Genomic DNA, 23,357 nt, shown 5'->3' with positions numbered 1-23,357 from the left:
CCTTTAAATCCCACTGAGTCCATCACTACGTCCCACACAGAGCCCCGGTGACCATGACGGTTGGAAATCAACTTGACTTTGTGATGGACGCGGGGGCCACTTACTCAGTTTTAAATACCCAGTTTTCTAAACTTTCTTCTGAGACTATTAGTAACTGGGGTGTCAGGAGAAACCTTCAAAAAGCCTTTTCTCCAACTGCTAGACTCTCAGATGGAGCATACCTTTCTGTACGAGATTTACAAACTAAATACCAGGGTTATCTTTACACCTGGATGAATGGACATTGAAGCATCACAAGAGCAGGCTCTCAGCCCCCAAAGAGAACAGCCTGCAGCCACTGGGAAAGATATCCTGCAGGAGGTGGGTTTGGAGGTGTGGGGTGTGTGTGGGCAGGAGGCTGCACCTCTACGGGTTAGGCTCTGTCCCGGAGCAAAAATTCCAAACTTAAAGCCCTTCTTATGAAAGGAGCCGGCAAAGTGTGGAATTCAACCCCTGCCTTCCTGGAATATGACTTAATACACCCCTGCTGGTCACCTTATAAGACTCCACCTTTACCAGTCCAGAAACCAGGCACAGGTGGATATCAGTTTGTACACCACTTCAGAGCAATGAATCAAATTGTAGGAGATACTCATCTCTAGATCCTAACACTGCTCACTACTTTGTGCAGAGATTTGTTGGTTTACCCTATTGGATTTGAAGGACTTTTTGTTTTTTTGCATAACCTGGGTTTTGAATCCCGAGTTGTCTGCTTTCAAATACAAGATACAAGAGTTAAACACAAGTACTGCTGGACAGCACTTCCTCCGGGATTTAACAATCTCCCCTCAAGATTGGGAGAAATCCTGACCACAGGTTTGAGGGACCCTCACCTAATGAGGGAGCCCCCAGAATGTGGATGATACTCTGATGGCCAGTCCAACAAAGGACGCCCGAAACCAGAATACAGCTTTGATGGAATTTCTTGGTTGAAGGGGGCGGTAAGGTGTCCAAGAAAAAAAGCACAGAGTTGTCAGTCCTCTGTTAGACACTCAGGTTTTGAACTCACAAGGACAGAAGCTGCTCCTTGATGGAGGGAAGCTCTCGCCAGGGTTGCTGTTCCCACCAAGAAACAACCACGGGGGCTCCTGGTGATGACCGGGTTAGGTCCCACTTAGATCCCCAACTTCTATGTTGTAGCAAAACCCCTTTAGGAAGTTCTTTTTTGTTTGTTATTTTTGTTTTTTTGGATTTTTTTGGCTGCACCAAGTGGCTTTCAGGATCTTAGTTCCCTGACCAGGTATGGAACCCGGGCCCCCAGCAGTGAAAGCGCCGAGTCCTAACCACTGGACCGCCGGGGAATTCCCTAGGAAGTTCTTAAAGGGGGAGACCATGACCCTTTAGACTGAAGTCTTGGAAGGATAACCATCCTGAAGACCAGCTCCATCCTTCCTGGACTGGACCTTGGGTGGTTGTCCTCATGACCCCTTCCTCGGTGAAGTTGAAGGGACACAGACATCTCTGGGCTGGCAAATGACTCCCTAGCCATCTTAAGTTGGTTCCCAAAAAGAAGTTGTTTAGGGCTTCCCTGGTGGCACAGTGGTTAAGAATATGCCTGCCAATGCAGGGGACAGGGGTTCGAGCCCTGGTCCGGGAATATCCCACATGCCGCGGAGCAACTAAGCCCATGCACCACAACTACTGAGCCTGTGCTCTAGAGCCCGCGAGCCACAACTACTGAGCCTGTGTGCCATAACTACTTAACCCCGTGAGCCTAGAGCCCATGCTCTGCAGCAGGAGAAGCCACCACAATGAGAAGCCTGTGCACCGCAATGAAGGGTAGCCCCTGCTCGCCACAACTAGAGAAAGCCCGTGCAGCAACGAAGACCCAAGCAGCCAAAAATTAAATAAATAAATTTATTTTTAAAAAAATGCTGTGAGCAAGAAATGAAGGTGTAGGGATTGATGCAGAGCTGACTTTGGTAAAGTGAAACTCTTTAGAAGGCAATTTTTTTTAATTGAAGTATCGTTGGTTTACAATGTTGTGTTAATTTCTGCTGTACAGCAAAGTAACTCAGTTATACACATATATATATTCTTTTTTATATTCTTTTCCATTATGGTTTATCCCGGGAGTTTGGATATAGTTCCCTGTGCTATATAGTAGGACCTTGTTATTTATCCATCCTATATGTAATAGTTTGCATCTGCTCATCACAAGCTCCCAGTCTATCCCTCTCCCAACCCCCTCCCCCTTGGCAACCACAAGTCTGTTCTCTATGTCTGAGTCTTTTTCTGTTTTGTAGATTGGTTCATTTGTGCCATATTTTAGATTCTACATATAAGTGATATTATATGGTATTTGTCTTTCTGATTTCACTTAGTATGATAATCTCTGGTTGCATCAACGTTGCTGCAGATGGCATTATTTCATTCTTTTTTATGGCTGAATCATATTCCATTGTATAAATATACCACATCCTCTTTATCCATTCATCTGTTGATGGACATTTAGGTTGTTTCTGTGTCTTGGCTATTGTGAATAGTGCTGCAATGAACATTGGGGTGTGTGTATCTTTTCAAATTATGATTTTCTCCAGATATATGCCCAGGAGTGGGATTACTGGATCATATGGTAAATATATTTTTAGTTTTTTGAGGCACTTCCATACTGTTTTCCATAGTGGCTGCACCAACTTACATTCCCACCAACAGTGTAGGAAGGTTCCCTTTTCTCCACACCCTCTCCAGCATTTGTTATTTATAGACTTTTTTTTTTTTTTTTTTTTACAAAAAAAAAAAAGGAATTCTATGTCCAAGAAATTTGGGGTTAAATTTATCATGCCTTTAAAAGTTTGCACAAGGCATTCAACAATGGCCCTCTTTCTGCATGAACAAGTTAAACCCAGAGCAGATTGCCCTAGGGGCAAAAAAACCTCCATTATTGCTTTTATTAGCCCCTTAATATTAGCCGCCAGTTTTTACTTCATATTCTCTGGGCTCAAGTAACCCTATTGGTTTTCTTTAGTATTTTTTTTTTTAACATCTTTATTGGGGTATAATTGCTTTACAATGGTGTGTTAGTTTCTGCTTTATAACAAAGTGAATCAGTCATACATAAACATATGTTCCCATATGTCTTCCCTCTTGCGTCTCCCTCCCTCCCACCCTCCCCATCCCACCCCTCCAGGCTGTCACAAAGCACCGAGCCAATATAGACTTTTTAATGATGGCCATTCTGACCGATGTGAGGTGGTACCTCAGTGTAGTTTTGATTTGCATTTCTCTAATAATTAGCGATGTTGAGCATCTTTTCATGTGCCTATTGGCCATCTGGATGTATTCTTTGGAGACATGTCTATTTAGGTCTTCTGCCCATTTTTCTATTGGGTTGCTTTGTTTTTTTGTTATTGAGCTGCATGAGCTGTTTGTATATTTTGGAAATTAAGCCCTAGTCGGTTGCACCATTTGCAAATATTTTCTACCATTCTGTAGGTTGTCTTTTCATTTTGTTTATGGTTTCCTTTGCTGTGCAAAAGCTTGTAAGTTTGATTAGGTCCTATTTGTTTATTTTTGCTTCTATTTCTATTGCCTTGGGAGACTGACTTAAGAAAACACTGGTATGATTCGTGTCAGAGAATGTTTTGCCTATGTTCTCTTCTAGGACTTTGATGGTGTCACATCTTATGTTTAAGTCTTTAAGCCATTTTGAGTTTATTTTTGTACATGATGTAAGGGAGTGTTCTAACTTTGTTGATTTACATGTGGCTGTCCAACTTTCCCAGCACAACTTTCTGAAGAGACTTTTTCCCATTTTATATTCTTGCCTCTTTTGTCAAAGTTTAATTGACCATAAGTGTGTGGGTATATTTCTGGGCTCTCTATTCTGTTCCATTGATCTGTATGTCTGTTTTTGTACCAATACCACACTTTTGATTACTGTAACTTTGTAGTATTGTCTGACATCTGGGAGGGTTATACCTCCTGCAGCTTTTTTTTTCCCCCCTTAGGATTGCTTTGGCAATTCTGGGCCTTTTATGGTTCCATATAAATTTTTGGATTATTTGTTCTAGTTTTGTGAAAAATATCATGGGTGATTTGATAGGGATCGTGTTAAATCTGTAGATTGCTTTGGGTAGTGTTGCCATTTTAACAATATTAATTATTCCAATCCAAGAGCACGCAGTATCTTTCCATTTCTTTGAATCCTCTTTAATTTCCTTTATTAATGTTTTATAGTTCTCAGTGTATAAGTCTTTCACCTCCTTGGTCAGGTTTATTCCTAGGTTTTTTTTTTTTTTTTTTTGGTGCGATTTTAAAAGGTATTCTTTTTTTACATTCCTTTTCTGATATTTCATTGTTAGTATAAAGAAATATTACTACTTTGTTGAATTCACTTATCAGTTCTAGTAGTTTTTGTGTGGAGTTCTTAGGGTTTTCTATATATAGTATCATGTCATCTGCATACAGTGACAGTTTTAACTCTTCCAGAAGGCAATTTAAATATCTTGCTAGTTGCCAGAATGACTGTTCTTTTCTCTTGTGATGCTTTCTTTGTTTCTAACCTCCCAGGCTTGGAAAGACAATTTAATGATTCGGATTTCTCAAACTTTGGCAAAAACAGGTCATCTCTCTAGCTGTTGAATTTGTCATCCAAAAATTCTTTCTGTATTTGATCATGCTGACCCCTTGACTGTGACTGTCACTCATTTTTCAACCATCCCTAACTTCCTTGACTTCAGAGATAACATATCAGATTAGGCTCATCACCTGTCCCATCTTTCCTTGACGAAGCTGAAATTCGGTTCTCTCCCTGTGTCCTCAGATAAAAATAAATAGCCCTGGTGTGTGTAGCCCCCGTCAAGGTCATACTTGATTAGGATATTGTAGAAATGGTTCTTATTTCCCCAGCTTAAGTCCCTTCCATATTTAATTCCTAAGTGTTTCAGCCAAACAAATAAAGATCCAGATGCTCCAACATGTAAAAAGGTAAGACACTGATCCCTGCCTGAGTGTCCTAGATAAAACCCATGTGTGTGTGTGTGTATATGTGTGTGTGTGTGTGTGTGTGTAGATATATATCCGTGTGTATATATATATATGTGTGTGTGTGTGTGTAATTTTTTTCTTTGGCCGTGCTGTGCAGCTTGTGGGGTCTTAGTTGAGCCACCAAGGATTGAACCCATGCTCATAGCAGTGAAAGCGTGGAGTCCTAACCACTGGATCACCAGGAATTCCCTAAAATCTCTATAAGTAAGAGCCTAAATTTTTTAAATTAATTAATTAATTATTTTTTATTTTTGGCTGTGTTGGGTCTTCTTCGCTGCACACGGGCTTTCTCTAGTTGTGGCGAGCGGGGACTACTCTTCGTTGCGGTGTGCGGGCTTCTCATTGCGGTAGATTCTCTTGTTGCGGAGCATGGGCTCTAGGTACATGGGCTCAGTAGTTGTGGCTTGCAGGCTCTAGAGTGCAGGCTCAGTGGTGGCACACGGGCTTAGTTGCTCTGTAGCATGTAGGATCGTCCTGGACCAAGGATTGAACCTGTGTCCCCTGCACCAGCAGGTGGATTCTTAACTACTGTGCCACCAAGGAAGTCCCAGTAAGAGCCTAAATTTTAACAATATATCTGACATTCTGTGTGCCCCCTTAGGGTGCACTTTGTGGTTATTTTTTTCTTTGGCCACAGCACGGGTCATGCAGGATCTTAGTTCCCTGACCAGGGGTCAGACCCACACCCACTGCAGCGGAAGCACTGAGTCTTCACCACTGGATGCCAGGGAATTCCCCTGTCTGGTTTTAATGACCAATTTTGGGTCTATGAATGCCTTAACAGTTGGCCTGAGGGTGATATGTTTACCGGGATCAAATGTTAACTTGAAACCAGACAAGAGAATATTCTCAAATGAGTGCTTAACAGTGTCATTCCTCAAGCCCCTGTTAGGTCTACACCCCTTATCAGCAGGAAGTGGCCAGAGTGGCCATTGTCCATCTTCCTCAAGGTTGAGAAACAATCAAAAATGGGCAGTGGGCTGAACCTGTGTATAATCAGTCAAATCTATTCCACTTGCCATCACTCATCAAGGCCATTTTAAGACTGCGTGCCCTCCAGGTGGCCTGGAGCCTAAACATTAAGGTGTTTGCCCAAGTTGTTTTCAAGGACCTTGGAGTCAGCAGTGTCTAGTTTGAGCTGAGATGGTTATGACTGGATAAGACCAGCCACCCTCCAAGGGGGCCTGCATGAATGTCTGCTCGGCAACTTTTTTTTTTTTATGACATTTCTTTCTTTCTTTAAAAAAAGGTTTTTTTTTAATGCATTTTACTTCTATGCTAACACGTTATATACTTGGTGAGGTACAATCTTTAGTTCTTTTTTCTTAAATTTATTTATTTTATTTTATTTATTTTTGGCTGCTTTGGGTCTTTGTTGCTACATGCAGGCTTTCTCTAGTTGCGGCGAGCGGGGGCCACTCTTCGTTGTGCTGTGCATGCTTCTCATTGTGGTGGCTTCTCTTGTTGCAGAGGATGGGCTCTAGGTGCACAGGCTTCAGCAGTTGTGGCACGCAGGCTCTAGAGCACAGGGTCAGCAGTTGTGGCGAGTGGGCTTAGCTGCTCCATGGCATGTGGGATCTTCCTGGACCAGGGATCGAACCTGTGTCCCCTGCATTGGCAGGTGGATTCCCAACCACTGTGCTACCAGGGAAGTCCTCAGTGACTTTTTGAACATGCAGAGGCCTGTAGCTTAGTTACACCTGCACAAAACAACAGTCATAAGACCTTTTTCCAATCACCTTTCCCCACCACTCAGACTGCCCTGCTGCTTTACTCTTCATCCCATAAGTACCCCAGCTCCTTGCCTTTGAGGAGACAGATCTGAGGCTAGTTCTCCTCGCTTGGCTACAGACCTGGGCGTCTCAGCATTTTGGTTTGCTGTGCATCAAGCAACCAGATGCTGTATCAGTGAAGAATACAATTGTGGGGAAGGACAAATGTGAGAAAAGCAGCTAAAGTCCATAACAAGAACTCAGGAAGTTGAATGTCAATGGCTGAAATGGCTGCTCAAATTCCATTCAAGGCCTAGGATCCTTTTATTTTCCATTCCACTATGTGGGTCTTTGTCCTCAATTATCTCATGGTTGCAAAATGGCTACCACACCTCCAGGCATTGCTTCCAAGTTCCAGGAAGAAGAGAGGAGGAGGAAGGAGCAGTATCTCCTATCAGGAAAGCAGACTTCCCCAAAATCTGTAGCAGACTTTGTTGGTCAGAACTGTGACCACCACAGCTGTGATGGTTTTAGAGGCCAAAGCGTTGAGGTGGACATGTATTGCTCCTCACCCCAGACAAAGTCTGCCACAGGTGACCACTGCCACCAACACAGTGTTGCTCTAAAGTGCTGGGCAATGTGGGTTTTAAGAAGAAATGAAATAAAAGGCTATCTATATGAAAAGGAGAGGCAAGCTTTTTATTTCCAAGTAATGACTTTACCTAGAAAACAGGATAAACCAATAAACTGTTAGAGGCCTTCTGGAGTGACTCAGTAAAGCTGCTTGGTGTAAAATAAATAGACAAAAGTGTACCCACAGTCAAGAGTTGTTCTATATATGTTATCACAGAGCCAATTTACAAACCCCACAAAATTAGACTGAATTTAAGAATAAATATATGAACATATGTGAAGAAAACTATAAACCTTTTCTGATGGTTAGATGCAGACTTAAATGGACAGTCATTTACCACATTCTCTGATGTGAAGACCTTATATCATATAGAACTATGTTAATTCTTCACAAACTGGTCAATTCTAATCCAAATCCCAATGAGATATGCAGGGGCATGAAGAGGCTGAGTTCCAAGAAAATGATTCCTGAGTCACCTGAAGAATAGATTAAAAAAATTTCAGGCTTCCCTGGTGGCGCAGTGGTTGAGAGTCTGCCTGCCGATGCAGGGGACACGGGTTAGTGCCCCAGTCTGGGAGGATCCCACATGCCGCGGAGCGGCTGGGCCCGTGAGCCATGGCCGCTGAGCCTGCGCGTCCGGAGCCTGTGCTCTGCAATGGGAGAGGCCACAAAAAAAAATTTTTTTTTAGACCTTCTTAAAATGTGGTCCCAGTCCTACCATCTATGAAAGTGAATGATGGAGCAGCAATAATGGAAAAGACAAGCCTATGGACCAGTAAGGAATGCAGTTCAAGAACGATGCAGGGACCTTGGATTTTTACATCCCAGATGGATGGATTTAAGAGTTAAATGTATAATATAACCAAAAAGGGACTTAAGGAAGGGCTTTCTTAGAGCCAAGTAAAAATATAAAGAAAAATTGGATAGACCTGATTACACAGACTTCAAAAACCTCTGTACACTAAAAATGCAGTAACAAAATGAATATTCCAAATATGTGTGTACATATTGCATATGTGTGCATTGTATATAAGCATATATGTGTATATATTGATATGTATGTGCATATATTGTATATATGTATACGTGTATGTATTATATGTATACATGTGTATATATTGATATGTATATTTGTACTGCTTATATATTGCATGCATGTGTGTACACAAAAGAATGGAATAGTGGACAAAAGATAGGACTAGACAATTCATATGAAGAGAAGAACAGTCAAAAACAAGAACAAGTAACATCCTTAGATCTATCTATTTATTTATTTATTTATAGCTGCATTGGGTCTTTGTTGCTGTGCACAGGCTTTCTCTAGTTGGGGCGAGCGGGGGCTACTCCGTTGCAGTTCACAGGCTTCTCATCGCGCAGCTTCTCTTTTTGCGGAGCACGGGCTCTAGGCACGTGGGCTTCGGTAATTGTGGCACGTGGGCTCAGTAGTTGTGGCTTGCAGGCTCTAGAGCACAGGCTCAGTAGTTGTGGTGCACAGGCTTAGTTGCTCCGCGGCATGTGGGATCTTCCCGGACCAGGGCTCAAACCCGTGTCCCCTGCATTTGTAGGCGGAAGCCCAGGGAAGCCCAGGAACAAGTAACATTCTTTTTTTTTTTTTTGCGGTACATGGGCCTCTCACTGTTGTGGTCTCTCCCGTTGCGGAGCACAGGCTCCGGACCTGCAAGCTCAGCGACCATGGCTCACGGGTCCAGCCGCTCCATGGCATGTGGGATCCTCCCGGACCGGGGCACGAACCCATGTCCCCTGCATCGGCAGGACTCTCAACCACTGCGCCACCAGGGAAGCCCAGGAACAAGTAACATTCTTAATGTATCAAAATGGCAAATATAAAAGGTGATTGGGAATTCCTGGGCGGTCCAGTGGTTAGGACTCAGTGCTTTCACTGCCATGGCCCACGTTCAATCCCTGGTGAGGGAACGAAGATCCTGCAAGCTGTGCAGTGCAGCCAAAAAAAAAAAAAAGAAAAGAAAAAGCGTGTGTAGTTGAGGTCTATATCGACGGGGCTTTTTCTGTAGACTTACATGGTTGGAAACGCCTCACAGAGTAACTACGTGGTTTCCTTTCTCACAGGACTAGATCTGTGGAGAAGAACTACAAGATAGAGTTGCTAATAAACTGTGAAAAACCTAACAGTCAAACTTTTTTTTATCTTACGTATTGGCATATGCTAACTGTTCTAGGGTATGATAGCTTAGGAGTGAATATCATTTGAACTTAATGCATGTTTAGAGGGTGTCTAAAATTCAGAACCAGGCAGATCCATCTCCTGACCCTAAACATGGTTGTACAGTAAATTGCTTGAGGAAACTGGTTCTCAAAGACTACAGGAGGGAATTTTTTTTAAATTAATTTTATTTATTTTTGGCTGCATTGGGTTTTTGTTGCTGTGCGCGGGCTTTCTCTAGTCGTAGTGAGCAGGGGCTACTCTTCATTGCAGTGCGCGGGCTTCTCATTGCGGTGGCTTCTCTTGTTGCAGAGCACGGGCTCTAGGTGCCAGACTTCAGGAGTGTGGCTCAAGGGCTCTGGAGCGCAGGCTCAGTAGTTGTGGCGCACGGGTTTAGTTGCTCTGCAGCATGTGGGATCTTCCCGGACCAGGGCTCAAACCCGTGTCCCCCGCATTGGCAGGCAGATTCTTAACCACTGTGCCACCAGGGAAGCCCAGAGGGGAATTTTTGAAGTGTGTCAATGTTCCATTAAAGATCAAAGAAGCTCAACTAAAAAAATTGTGGACTGACTCTCACAACTATGGATTGAGCAAAAATTCTTTTTTGAAAGGGTTATTTTGAAGATTATTACTCTAATACTGGAGAAGCTAAGGTGATTGGCAGTGGAATGAATCAGAACATGTACAATTCCTTAAAAATTTATTTATTGACTTAAATAATTTTGCCTATAATACAGTCCTTTACACTTTTTTTGTAAAAAAAAAAAAAAGACGTGTATACACGCAGAGGAAAAAAACAGAAAGAAATCCATCTCCAGGTCATGACCTGTGAACTGATTCTAAGGGTCATTTTAATTCTTATAAAATTGATTTTTTCCCCCAAATTTCTTCAATATACATGTATTACGTGTATGATCAGAAAACAAAGTTTATATGTAAATAAAAGAACATCGAGACTTCAATGGAAGGGGGCCAAAGGGTATTTCAAACAGTTTTCAAGAAGACCAACAATAAGAACACATTCCATTTCAACCTCACCGGTTATCAAAGAGCAAGGTGCTGCTCTCAGCTGAGGGCGTTAACAGCCCCGCCAGGCAGACAGCAGGTGTGGTGTCCGGGGTCCCCCAAGATGTTTGCATTTGAATTTCTTTTAAAATAGGAAAAATGAGTATGAAAATGAATCAAACCGAGATTTTGTCTATCTTTTGCCAATGCAGTTGTCCAATAGAACTTTCCCTATTTGTCATGGAGGAAGGGCCTGAGACCAGCCCCAAGGACGCTGGAGGAACGATGGGGGCGGACACCTGGGATCATCGCCGTGGCACCCAGAAGCAAGCCCGTCTGGACCCAGCTCGGAGCAGCGTCGGCCTCCGGGACCTGGACGCGCCTGACAACTACTGTCGGTTCTCCTCACGCTGAGATGGTATTACTTTTGTTATCACACAACCAAAAATATACTAAAACGATGCCTTAGGCTGTTCATTTCCTTTATCTCAAAACTCTCACTTCTAGAAATCTACTCTAAGACAACGCTAAAGAAGGATAATGCAAAAAGATGCTATATGAAGAATGACTTGTAACAGTGAAAACTTGGAAATAACTTCTGCATCCAACAAAAAAACAGCTAATAGAACATCACGCCCCCATCCAGAAGGACAGCTCCAAAGACAGTGAGGCTCTGCGGGAAAAAGAAGTCCTGCTATGCAGGTAAGCAGGGGAAAAAGATTAGAATGTTGACTGTATACACCGTGTTTAATGTAAAAATGCAATATCAAAAAGCAGAAGGTAACGTACCAAAGTGCAAAATGCAATTTTATTAAGAATTATGGGTATTTTCCCCTTAATTCTGTATTTTCTGTAAAGTGGTTATTTTGCCTCCATAGTTTAAAAAGTATACTAAAAAGCATTTCATAAACTCTAGCACTTTATACAAATGTGAAGTATCATCACTGAGAAGGCAGCTTATATCTGCTTAGAACTGAGCAGAAATGACATGAGTCCCAGATGAACACCATCTTTTTCCTTCTCCGGGGAGCACGGGGCCCAGCTCCTCTCACAGGGCTGAGCTACGTGGTACCTGAGCGGCCCTGCAGGTGGCCTTGCCAGCCGGGGTGGAGGTGTGCTTCCAGACACCTGTGTGCCAGCACTGCACCCTGGAGGCACACCCCTGTGTCCTTCCAGCTTCCAGCATGGACGAGGTGGCCAGGCATGAGGCTGGCATGTTAGGACCCGGCTATGTGGATGCTGGGCCAGGTTCCAAGACAGCTGCGCTAACAGCATGACTAACAACATGACTCTGCAGCAGAGCTATGTGAGTGAAGCGAGTCCAGGAAATTTGCTTTTTCCCAAATGCCTACCACCTGAGCTTATTCTCCTCTCCTGGAATGTAACGTTCACTTAGAAGTAATACTGTTCATAATTCAGTTTTTTTTTTAATTATCATTCTAAACGTAAGAGTTTACAAAGGAAATTCCAGATCGAAATCACACCAAGAGGCTGTCCAAGGACACATGACTGACATACCTCCTTTTCATATGCAGGGAAGATCTGTCCCCCCTCAGTGACTTCCAAACCCATCAAAGAAAAGACCGGAAAAAAAAAACCCAGGAAGACAGTACATCCTCAAACGCGCTCAATTCTCCTCTCCTACGGTGGATCCCTTCCCAGGAGGTGACAGCCTTAAGGGGTGTTTCCGGGTGGGCAGGTGGGTGTCTCTCGCACACATGAGTTAATTTCTGGGGTTGCTGCCCACGGGGAACTCCTTCCGGCCAAGGGTGGGACCACGCCCAGGAGCTCAGCCACGCCTAGGGCATCAACAGGGCCCACGCTGCTCCCGCCGGAGCCCCCTGTACCCAGTAGGCTGCCAGGCATGCAGTAAGTGCTCAGCAAGCGCTTGTCGAACTGGACGGCAAAGGGCTTCTCCCTGCTGTGCAGCCTGCGGTGCTCTGCCAGGGGGCCGCTCCAGCCGAACACCTCGCCGCACTCATGACACTTAAAGGGCTTCTCCGCGGAGTGGGTCTTTTGATGTTTAATGAGACAGTGATTCTGGCTGAAGGCCCGGCCGCACTGGCCGCACTTATAGGGTTTCTCCCCGGTGTGGACGCGCTGGTGCACGATGAGCGACGAGTGGCAGCTGAAGGCCTTCCAGCAGCGGCTGCAGTCGAAGGGCTTCTCGCCGGTGTGGACGCGCTGATGCACAATCAGGTAGGAGTGGGAGCTGAAGGCCTTGCCGCACTCGTTGCAGCGGAAGGGCTTCTCGCCACTGTGGACGCGCTGGTGCACCACCAGGTACGAGTGGCAGCTGAAGGCTTTGCCGCACTGGCTGCACTTGAAGGGCTTCTCGCCCGTGTGGGCACGCTGGTGCAGCGTCAGGCGGGAGCGGCTGCTGAAGGCCTTCTGGCAGTCGCCGCACTGGAAGGGCTTGTCCCCGCTGTGGAGCTTCTCGTGCACCGTCAGGGACGAGTGGCAGGCGAAGGCCCGGCCGCACGCGCCGCACCGGTAGGGCTTCTCACCAGTGTGGATCCGGCGGTGCCGCGTCAGGTGTGTCCGCTGGTTGAAGGCCTTGCCGCACTCGCCGCACCGGTAGGGCCTCTCGCCGGTGTGGACACGCAGGTGCATGCCGAGCAGCGAGCTGCAGCTGAAGGCCTTGTCGCAGGCGCCGCACTTGTAGGGCCGCTCGCCCGTGTGGACGCGCCGGTGCACGTTAAGGGATGAGTGGCAGCTGAAGGCCTTGCCGCACTGGCCGCAGAGGAAGGGCTTCTCGCCGGTGTGGACACGCCGGTGCTCCAGGAGGTTGGTGCTCCAGGTGAAGGCCTTGCCACACTCACCGCACTTGTAGGCCTTCTCTCGCGCGTGCCACCGCCGGTGCAGTGCCAGGGCCGCGCTTCGCTGGAAGGCCTTGCCGCACTCGCCACACGTGAACGGGCCGCTCCCGGCACCCGGGCTCCGATGCCTGACTCTGCTGGACTGCACGCTCCCCACGCAGCCGTCCGGAGAGGCTCCTTCTGCGGGAAGGCTGGGCTGGGCCAGGAGGGCACACCTCCGGCCAAGAGCCTCCTCAGACACCACATGGCCCCATCGGTGCTCCTCTGTGGGACCGTCCCTGGTGCTGGCGGCCTCACATTGTGACAGAGCAGTCGCCAGGGCCCCCTGGGCGCCCCTGTCACCAGGACCGGGGCTGTGGAGACCGGACCTCGCCAGCCCACCTGCGATCAGCTCCCATGACGGTTCTTCTTTGTAAACGCACAGCTGCTGAGACCATGGCTCCTCCACCTCAGGCCCCGGCTCCCATTCTGGTTCTGTAAGAAATGGAGATACTACCTTCTGAGAGCAGGCGGAGGTGCGGCGCTGGGGCTCAGGGCTGAGATCTGCCGGGAGAACAGGTAAGTGCAGGAGAGAGAGTAGAGATCAGCAGGGGGAGAGAGAGAGCGCAAGCTCAGGGCTGTGCGGAGGGGAGCACTCAGGGCAAGGCAGGCAGGCTGGCGAGCAGGGAAGAGGAGGAAGAAAGAGGGAAAGGAGCCTTGGAGAAGCCAGGGGATGCTGAAAAGAGCCAGGGGGCGGGGGGAGGACAGAGGAGCAGGAGGGGCACTGAGCAGGTGCAGACGGAGCAGGGCAGTGGACCGCGGAAGGAAAGCAGGCCCCATGGGGCAGTGGGGGTGGGGCTCCACATCCTCCCACTGCATCCCACTCACCTGGACCAGCCCCTCCAGGGACAGCTCTAGGCGCCCACCATGGCTCCTCGCCTCGTTCCAGGTGAGAGATTACATCTGGCTTGCAGACGGGAGGCCCTGTGCGAAGGGAGAAAGCGGCGTGGCTCTGGGTGCTGTGCTCTCCAGACCAGCCCACAAGCCCAGCAGCCCTGGAGTGGCCCCAGCGGCCTGAGGCACGGAGAGGTGGTGCCAACTTCAAGGAAGGGGCCCTGAGACATGGAACCCATACTGACATGTGTGTCTGAGGACCCCACAGGTACTGACATGCCCCATCTAGGGCAGGCTGGGCTTCCAGGGCCCTGTCCACACCCTCCCTTTCCTCTGGGCCCCACCCCAGGACCAGCCACACTTCCAGGTAAAGATGCCAGTTGGTGCCACAAGGGCCTGGGGCATATACCACAAGGAAGACTCAGGAACACATACAGACTGGTGGATGCCCAGACTGCGGCCTCCTCACCTTGGGAGCCATCTTACCCAGGGCAAGAAGGTTCTGGTAGTTCTCCAGCATCACGTCCCGGTACAGGGCCCTCTGAGGGGAGTCCAGCTGTCCCCACTCCTCCTGGGTGAAGTCCACGGCCACGTCCTTGAAAGTCACCAACTCCTGGAATGACACACATGTTCTCTCTCACCCAGGATGGGAGTCAGTCCACTTGCGTTTTTGGGTGACTGAGGACCTCAGTAGCAGAGATAACCTCGGGTGACCTCCTGAGCGCAGAAGATAGGGCTGTAGACACCATCTGTCTTATAGCCCCGACGCACACACCACAACTCAGCCAGGAATTGCCACGCAGCCTGGCCTGGGAGGGCCCAGCTAACTGGGCAGCCCACGTATAGGTGCTACAGTGGGGGCACAGGCTGAGGCCATAAATTCTGGCCAACTTACAGAACTTGAAATATAATACAAAGAGCCTCAAACCCTATTCAAGTCCCATCATCACTGCAAAAGGCCCCAAACCCAGACAGGAAGCCCTCACTGCACCCTAAGGAAGGACCCTGTACTGCTCCGTGTCCTTCCTGCTTGCCCCCCACTCTTTCCTGCCAGACCCCTGCTCCCTTACCCTCCTGGGGCCACATCCCAGCCCACCCCCTCGCAACCTTCTCCCACTTTCCCCCAACACTGGCCCCTGGTCTCGGGGTAACCCCCCCAACTCGGTCACTCTGGTTCCAAGTGTCCTGAAAGTCCCAAATGACTTCCCTTATGTGACTCCTCCTCTGGAACCCCAGTATTCTGCCGGCCAGGGCTTCTTACCTCTCCAGCTGGGCACGCCAAGAGGTTGGAGACCCAGTGCCTGTCCCATGAGAAGAGAACAAAGAGCAGCCCAGGCCACATACAGTCATGACAGGGATGCATTAGAAGATAGGCAGGGACTTCCCTGATGGTCCAGCGGAAGACTCTGCACTCCCAATGCAGGGGGCCCGGGTTCGATCTCTGGTCAGGGAACTAGATCCCTCATGCCGCAACTAAAAAGATCCCACGCGCTGCAACTGAAGACCCTTCACGCAGCAACGAAGATCCTGCTTGTCGCGACTAAGACCCAGCACAGCCAAATAAATAAATAAATACTAAAAAAAAAAAGGTGGGGGTTGGGGGGACACAGAAGTGGTGGGGCAAGCAGGTCCTCAGCAGTAAAGTGAACTGGAGTCAGGGAGGAGGTGGGGAGGCAGGCCACAGTGGCCAGAATATGAAGATAGGTATCTACTCCAAGGTGACAGCGTCTGCATTCTGCAGCAGGCAGCATGGGGGGAAGGCAGGAGGGGGACAGGCGTGAACAGGTTCTGAGCATGGGCCCAAGGAGTGACCTGGTTAAAAAAAGCAGCCTGGTAAAAACTGAGTTTCAAGTTCTGTTTCTAGACACAAAGGGGTAATGGGCACCAGATTTGCCCTCCTTACCTCAAACAACTAGTAAACTGGGTAAGATGTATGAAACAATGGTCAATTTCCAGACACTGGACAAAGGACAGCTCAGAACAGAGACCCCTGAGAACAAACAAAGCGAGCCCTACAACAGCCTCACCTTCCCACATGGAAGTAGTCCCTGATCACAGTGCAGGGTGTGGGAATCCAGAGAGAGCTTGTGGTCCAAGGAGTTGAGGAGACAGAGAACAGAGTTTGGGGAGACCAGGAAACTAGAATTTTCAGGGCAACGTGCCACAGCAAAGGGAGCCACACAGGCTTGGAACTCTGGATGTGCTCAAGATTGACTGAGGAATGACCCCAAACCAGGGAAAGAAACAGCAGAAAGAGGTGTGTGCAGGACAATCATTAAAACTCAAACAGGACTGGGAACAGTCTGTGCTCCAACCGGCCAGAGTGAATGTCCTCCTGCTCTATGGGACACTGAGTAAAGTCCCCAGAAGGATGCTGCTTCAGCAGTGGGGCAAAATTAGCCTGAGATTAAAGACTTCTCTGGACCCACCTTAACAAAACCTAAAAGTAAGCCTTGGAAGGATCCAACTGACACTAAGTAATTTCACTGCATCACAAAACATTTAAGGAATTAAACCCAACACCCAACAAAGTAAAATTCACTCCATCTAGAATCCAATCAGGTAACTAAAAGGAAAAAAAGTTAATAAAATCAGAATTAAAAGTATCATAAAACTAAACAAAACAACAACAAAAAAGTATCATAAAACAGTATTTGTTTACCTCAAAAGAAAGCGTTAAGGGTGAAACAGAATTAAAAAAGATACAAGACGTAGAAAACAAATAGCATAACGGCAGATATAAACCCAGCCGTGTGGATAATTATGTTAAATGTGAATAGTCTAAATATCCCAAGTAAAAACTACAGATTGTCAAATTGAATTTAAAAAGTAAGACCCAGGCTTCCCTGGTGGCACAGTGGTTAAAAATCCACCTGCCAATGCAGGGGACATGGGTTCCAGCTCTGGTCCGGGAAGATCCCACATGCTGCAGAGCAACTAAGCCAGTGTGCCACAACTACCGAGCCTGCACTCTAGAGCCTGCAAGCCACAACTACTGAAGCCCATGTACCTAGAGCCCATGTTCTGCAACAAGAAAAACCACCACAATGAGAAGCCCACGCACAATGAAGAGTAGCCCCTGCTCACCACAACTAGAGAAAGCCCGCACGCAGCAATGAAGACCCAAAGCAGCCCCTCTGCAAAAAAAAAAAAAAAAAGATACCCAGAAAATTCTCCACATATTTAGAATTAAACAATACACTCCTGAATAATACACAGTTGAAGGAGAAATTACAAAAAAATTAGAAACTATTTTGAACTGAAAAAAAGGGAAATACAACAGAAAATTTGTGGAATATAGCTAAAGCAGGACTTAGAGGTAAATTTATAGCACTGAATGCTAATGAGAATAGGTGTCAAATCAATACCTCAGTTTCACCCTTAAGAAAACAAAGTAGTATACACTGATGTGTATAAAACTGATGACTAATAAGAACCTGCAGTATAAAAAAACAACAAAAAAACAACTAATACTAAACTTTCTTTGGTTATTTGTATGGAAATATGTTAATATAAATGTTTCAAACATTACATGAAATTTCTAAAAATCTTATATGTTCTGGTATAATGTTAAGTCATAATTCTAGTTATTACTTTAAAATGTTTATCTCAGAAATAACTAAATTTCCTTGTCAATTCCATTATTATGAACTTTCATCAAATCTTTAACCGTGGTCATTTTTAAGTCTTTTGTCATTTACAGACAGTTCTGGGTGTACGCTGATGCTTTCGCAAAAATGTTCCTACAAAAGGGTTTCATCTTCAAGGAATTCATGGAAAAGACTCTGACAAGTACAGGTTTCTGGTAACTGACTATACTGCTGAACTGAATGAATAAGCATTTTCAGAACTCTAACGGAAAACTGATGAATTCATAAAAGTGCTAACAAAAGATCAAGATGAAAAAAAAATTAATTACATGGGACTGAGTGAACTGATGACGATGATTATAATTTTTGTGACTTTCTGTTTGAATAAAAAAAAAATCCCACAAGGACTCAGAGGCAAAAAATATACAAATCAATTTTCACTGCAAAGTAAAGGAGCTGTTACAGTGGAGAATTACTGGACTGAATGTCAATATTATGACATAGTATGAGTGTGTTTCGTGTTTGGTAACTGCAATCATTGTTGCTTTTGTTGTGGTCATCCATTTACAATGCTTGGTGTCAGTTTATTTATCTCTTGTAAAAATAAAATACAGTGTGTGTGTGTGTGTTTGTGTGTGTGTGTTGTGAAAAAAAGAATTCACTGGTGTAGGTGGGGTGATATTTGCATAATTACTCCTGTAGATTTGATTATTTATTTTATTATTTTGATTAAGCAATGCTACAATGCTAAAAGAAAATGCATACTTAGCTGTTAGCAGGGTTGAAGCTCCTGATGGTTGTAAGAGCTACCTGCCTGAATTTGGACATTAGCATTTTATGCAATGAATTAAAAGCAAAAAATCATTTCAAAAAAAAAAAAAAAAGAAGCCAAAGTAGCTACCTCCCTGGTGGTCCAGTGGTTAAGACTCTGCCCTCCAATGCAGGGGATGTGGGTTCGATCCCTGGTTGGGGAGCTAAGATCCCACATGCCTTGGGGCCAAAAAACCAAAAACATAAAACAGAAGCACTATTGTAACAAATTCAATAAAGGCTTTAAAAAAAATGGTCCACATCAAAACAAACAATCAAAAAAAAGCCAAAGTAAAGAAAGGAAATAATAACCAGAAACTGATGAAAAAGAGCACAGAAAAGCCATAGAGAAAATCAATGAAACCAAAAGATGGTTCTCTGCAAAGACCAATAAAATAAATAATTAAACATATATTTACTATATGACTCAGCCATTCCACTCTTGGGTATTTATTCAAGAGAAATTAAAACACACATCTATACTTATACTCCAATATTTATAGCAGGTTTATTTGTAATAACCTAAACGAGGAAACAACCTAAACATCCATCAGTTGGTGAATGGATAAACAAATTGTGGAGTACATATGCAACAATGTTATGTGCTGAACTGCGTCCCTCCAAATTCATATGTTGAAGCCCTAAGCTCCAATACCTTAGAATGTGACTATATTTGAAGACAAGGCCTTTAAAAAGGTAATTAAGGTAAACGAGGTCATTAAGATGGGTCCTAAAATGGTAGAATTAGTGTCCTTATAAGAAATGGAAATTTGGACACAAATATGTACACAGGGGAGAACGTGAGGACACAGAGAAGCACCATCTGCAAACCAAGGAGAGAAGCTCAGAAGAAACCTATCAACACCTTGATCTTAGACTTCTAGCCTCCAGAACTATGAGACAATAAATTTCTATTGCTTGAGCCACACAGTCTGTGGCACTTTGCTGTGGCAGCCCTAGGAACCTAAAACAAATGGAATATCACTAGACAATCAATAGGACCAAGCTACTGATTCAAACAAGGAAATGAAGTCAAAAGCATAATGCTAACTGAAATAAGTCAGAAACAAAGACTACATATCTTATAATTCCACATGAAATTCTTAAGACAGAATTATACTGGATGCCAAGGGGGTGGGTGGAGAAGATGGGCTTCAAAGGGACATGAAGGAACTTTTTGGGTGATGGAAAAGTTCTATATCGTGATTGTGGTGCTGGTTACACGACTGTATACACTTGCCAAAACTCACCAAATCCTACATATATAAAATTGGAGAAATTTATTGTGTATAAATTACACCTCAATAAACCTGATCCAAAAAACTCACCGGATTTCAGGGAAATGAGAAGGTCGGAGTGAGGACACATGCTGAGAACGTGCCCATAACTAAGGCATGCAGGGATGAAGCATAATGGTGATGGCGCTGGCAGAAAGAAGGAGGAAATGGGCAGAAACAAAGCTCCAGAGACATCACAATGCGGTGCTGGCGAGAGAGCACTGTCAGAGGCTACGTGGTTTCAGTATGGAGGTGTCAACAGGCAAGAGCAGGACAGGATTTGAGCCTTGGCACAGGACTTTCTGAGGGGTATTACCAACCCACCAGCAAAAGCCCATGTCTGGTGTGTCTTCATTTTGCAGGACAGGAAGCAAAAGGGTGTGGGAATCAAAGGCAGACGTGGAGGGGCTTCCCTGGTGGTGCAGTGGTTAAGAATCCGCCTGCCAATGCAGGGGACACGGGTTTGAGCACTAGTCTGGTAAGATCCCTCATGCCACGGAGCAACTAAGCCCCTGTGCCACAACTACTGAGCCTGCACTCTAGAGCCTGCGAGCCACAACTACTGAGCTCGTGTGCCACAACTACTGAAGCCCGCATGCCTAGAGCCCGTGCTCCGCAACAAGAGAAGCCACTGCAATGAGAAGTCCGCGCACTGCAACGAAGAGTAGCCCCCACTTGCCACAACCAGAGAGAAGCCTGCGCGCAGCAACGAAGGCCCAACGCAGCCAAAAATTAAATTAATTAACTTTATTTAAAAAGAAAAAAAAAGGCAGATGTGGAAATAAAACTAGCAGAAGAGTCAGAACAGCTCACGGGGGATGTCCCAGCAGAGCAGAACCCTTGACGTAGTATGAGACTGCTGGGAGGGGAGAGTACTTCGGAGAGAGGACCAGTTACTCAAAGACCTGAGAAGCTGGTATTTCAGGAATAATATCTGTGCACAAGAAGGGGAGTACCTCCCGAGGTGGTCACTCTCACACAGACACCACTTTTTCCTGAACCTTTTCAAGGCAAGTTGCAGACATCAGAACATCTCACTTTACATTCTTCAGCCTGCATCTCCTAAGGATGTTCTCTGACACAATCACAATGCCATCATCACACCCATGAAATTAAATATTCATACAACATGATCTAAGATACAGTATATTTTCAAATTTTCTCAATCTTTCTAAATGCCTTTGATAGAATATTTGGATCTATAACCCATCAAGGATCATGTATTGCATGTGCTTGTTATGTCTCCCAAGGGTCTTATAGAACTACAGCACATTCTAACATTACAGAAGCTGGGCATATCTCACCATACATGTTTTACAGTCATTTCTACTTTTCAAGTGGTAAGTTAACAGAATTGCCAAATCCTAAAAAAATCAAAGGATTCTCAATCCTCCTGACCTTTCACCACCTCACACTGTCTTTATCCAGCGCACTTTTCTAAACACTACGATGAGTGGGGGTAGTTTAGGTGGTGGAACAAAATGAGGAGCAAAACCCAAAATCTGTAAAAGGAGGGATTTGCACCTCTCCCAGCTGCAGAAGTGGCCCCAGGGCCAATTCCCTGTCGAGCCCACAGATCCTCTAAAACTCCAAGTTTTTCCATGAAGGCCCCATGTCAGGAGTTGGGTACAGAGGAAAAGCACACAGGGACACACCCCCTACCATCACTCTGACCCCAACACTGCAATGCAGCCCTTCCATCAGCTGTTCCACATCCTCCTACCTAATTCCATCCCGGAAAACTCCCCCAAACAAGGACCAACTGCTACAAACATCCCATGGGCCTGAGTGTGGAGATAAGTGAAGTGATCTCATGTGAGCTGTCACCTACTTGCTTGGGTGGCACTAGAACCACTCATCAGAGCTCCCAGCACAGTGCTGGGCACACAGCACAGTCCTCAGCAACAGACACATGGCTGGACTGAATCAGGCTGGAACATACACTCATGTTGATGGCACACCCCGGCGTCACCTGCACCTGTTCCCACGCGCAGAGCTTCCTGAGGACTGGAGAACAGGCCCCCAGGTGTGTGTGTGGGGTGTCCTTGGATGACTAAAGATTCTCGGCGGCCGAAGGAAGGTGCCAACCCTCCACATAAACAACGAAATGTTCAAAGAAGAAAAGACAGCCACTCACCTCGGACCTGCCTTCCAGGAGACCCTGACTCAATTTATCTTCTGGAATCTCTGTGAGGGGAAGAACAAGGTCCTGAGAGGACGGAGCTGGAAAGGAGAAATGAGTCAAGAGGGCTGCTCTGTCCACAGCCACCAGGCACCCCCAGCACGGGGAGAATGAAGGGGAGGCAGGAAGGGAGCCCCAACTTCGTCACAACCTGATAGGGCATCGGGGCTAATTCTGCTACTCAGTGTATGGGTCACTCCCGTTACGGAGGAAAAGCGCCGCAATTCCCGTCCCCATCATCCCCGGGGTGCCCACACTGAAGAGGAGGAGACCTGAATCCGGGACGCTTTCGGGAACCCAGCCCGCCCTCTCCGTGCAAATCCACAGGCCCACGGCCTGACAAGCCAACCGTACCTGCCTCCCGGGGCTCCGGGGCCTCCATGGCACCCTCCTTTGGCGGCCGCCCCGGGCGGGGGCGGGGCGGGTCCACCTCCCGGGGCTCAGAACCCTCGCGCAGCCCCGCGGGGCCGGCCCGCGCCCCGGGTCGGGGTCAGGCGGGCTCCGCAGGCGCCCCGCGCCCCGGGCTGTGCTCTCGCTCCATCGCTTGCCCCACCAGCCCGTCACCGACGTTGTCCGGGCCCGCGCGGGCCGGCCAGGCCTCGGGCTCTGCCGCCCGGCGCTGGGAGTCGCGGAGGCGGCACACAGGCCTGGGGCGGACGGGCTGACGAACCGACGGCCGGCCGGACGCGCGGACGAGCTCACCCACCTCACACAAGACTGCCGCCGCCACAAAAGAGCTCGGGCGACCGTCGCCAGACGTGCGCCTGCGCAGACCGGACGGGCACTACAACTCCCGGGATCTTTTGCGCCGCGCAAGGGTGGACTGCATTTCCCAGAGGGCATCGGGGCCGGAGCTGCTCTGACGTCTAGCACGGACGAGCGTGTAGCACAGTCTTCTGGGAAGTGTAGTTAAGGCGCCAGCGACCTTGCGCTCTGGCCCCGCCCCCTCTCCCCCATTGCTGTGGAAAGCGCTTGCATCTCGGGGTGTGTGTGTGATATGTGTGGTGTGTGTGTGATGTGTGGTGTGTGTGTGTGTGTGTGTGTGTGTGTGGTGTGATGTGTGTGATGTGTGTGGTATGTGTGGTGTGTGTGTGTGTGAGGTGTGTGATGTGTGTGTGCGCACGCCTGGTGGGGTGAGTGTGGAGAGTTTAGGTTGGGTAAGTGTGGAACATTAAGGGTGAGTGACCTCTGTGTGAGAAGGACAGGGCCCCACGGGCACCTGCTGGGTCCTGACACTTGACCTAC

The 23,357-nt window shown here is 46.9% G+C and overlaps 1 protein-coding gene and 1 pseudogene across 1 annotated transcript; one reads left to right on the top strand and one right to left on the bottom strand.

The window, feature by feature from the left end:
* Window positions 1–9,373: 9,373 nt before the first annotated feature.
* LOC115842098 (small nucleolar RNA SNORA18) lies at window positions 9,374–9,496 on the top strand (annotated as a pseudogene).
* Window positions 9,497–10,234: 738 nt separating this feature from the next.
* On the bottom strand, window positions 10,235–23,115 carry ZNF74 (zinc finger protein 74). The gene is given in 6 exon segments (XM_030836361.3): window positions 10,235–12,316; window positions 12,319–13,923; window positions 14,248–14,343; window positions 14,740–14,866; window positions 22,068–22,153; window positions 22,467–23,115. Coding segments are annotated over 6 exon segments (1,974 nt in total). The 5' UTR covers window positions 22,495–23,115; the 3' UTR covers window positions 10,235–12,284.
* Window positions 23,116–23,357: the final 242 nt, after the last annotated feature.

Source organism: Globicephala melas, chromosome 13, assembly GCF_963455315.2.
Source record: "Globicephala melas chromosome 13, mGloMel1.2, whole genome shotgun sequence".
Lineage (NCBI taxonomy): Eukaryota > Metazoa > Chordata > Mammalia > Artiodactyla > Delphinidae > Globicephala > Globicephala melas.
The sequence above is the reverse complement of the archived record's forward strand: the minus strand, read 5'-3'. Positions and strand labels throughout refer to the sequence as shown.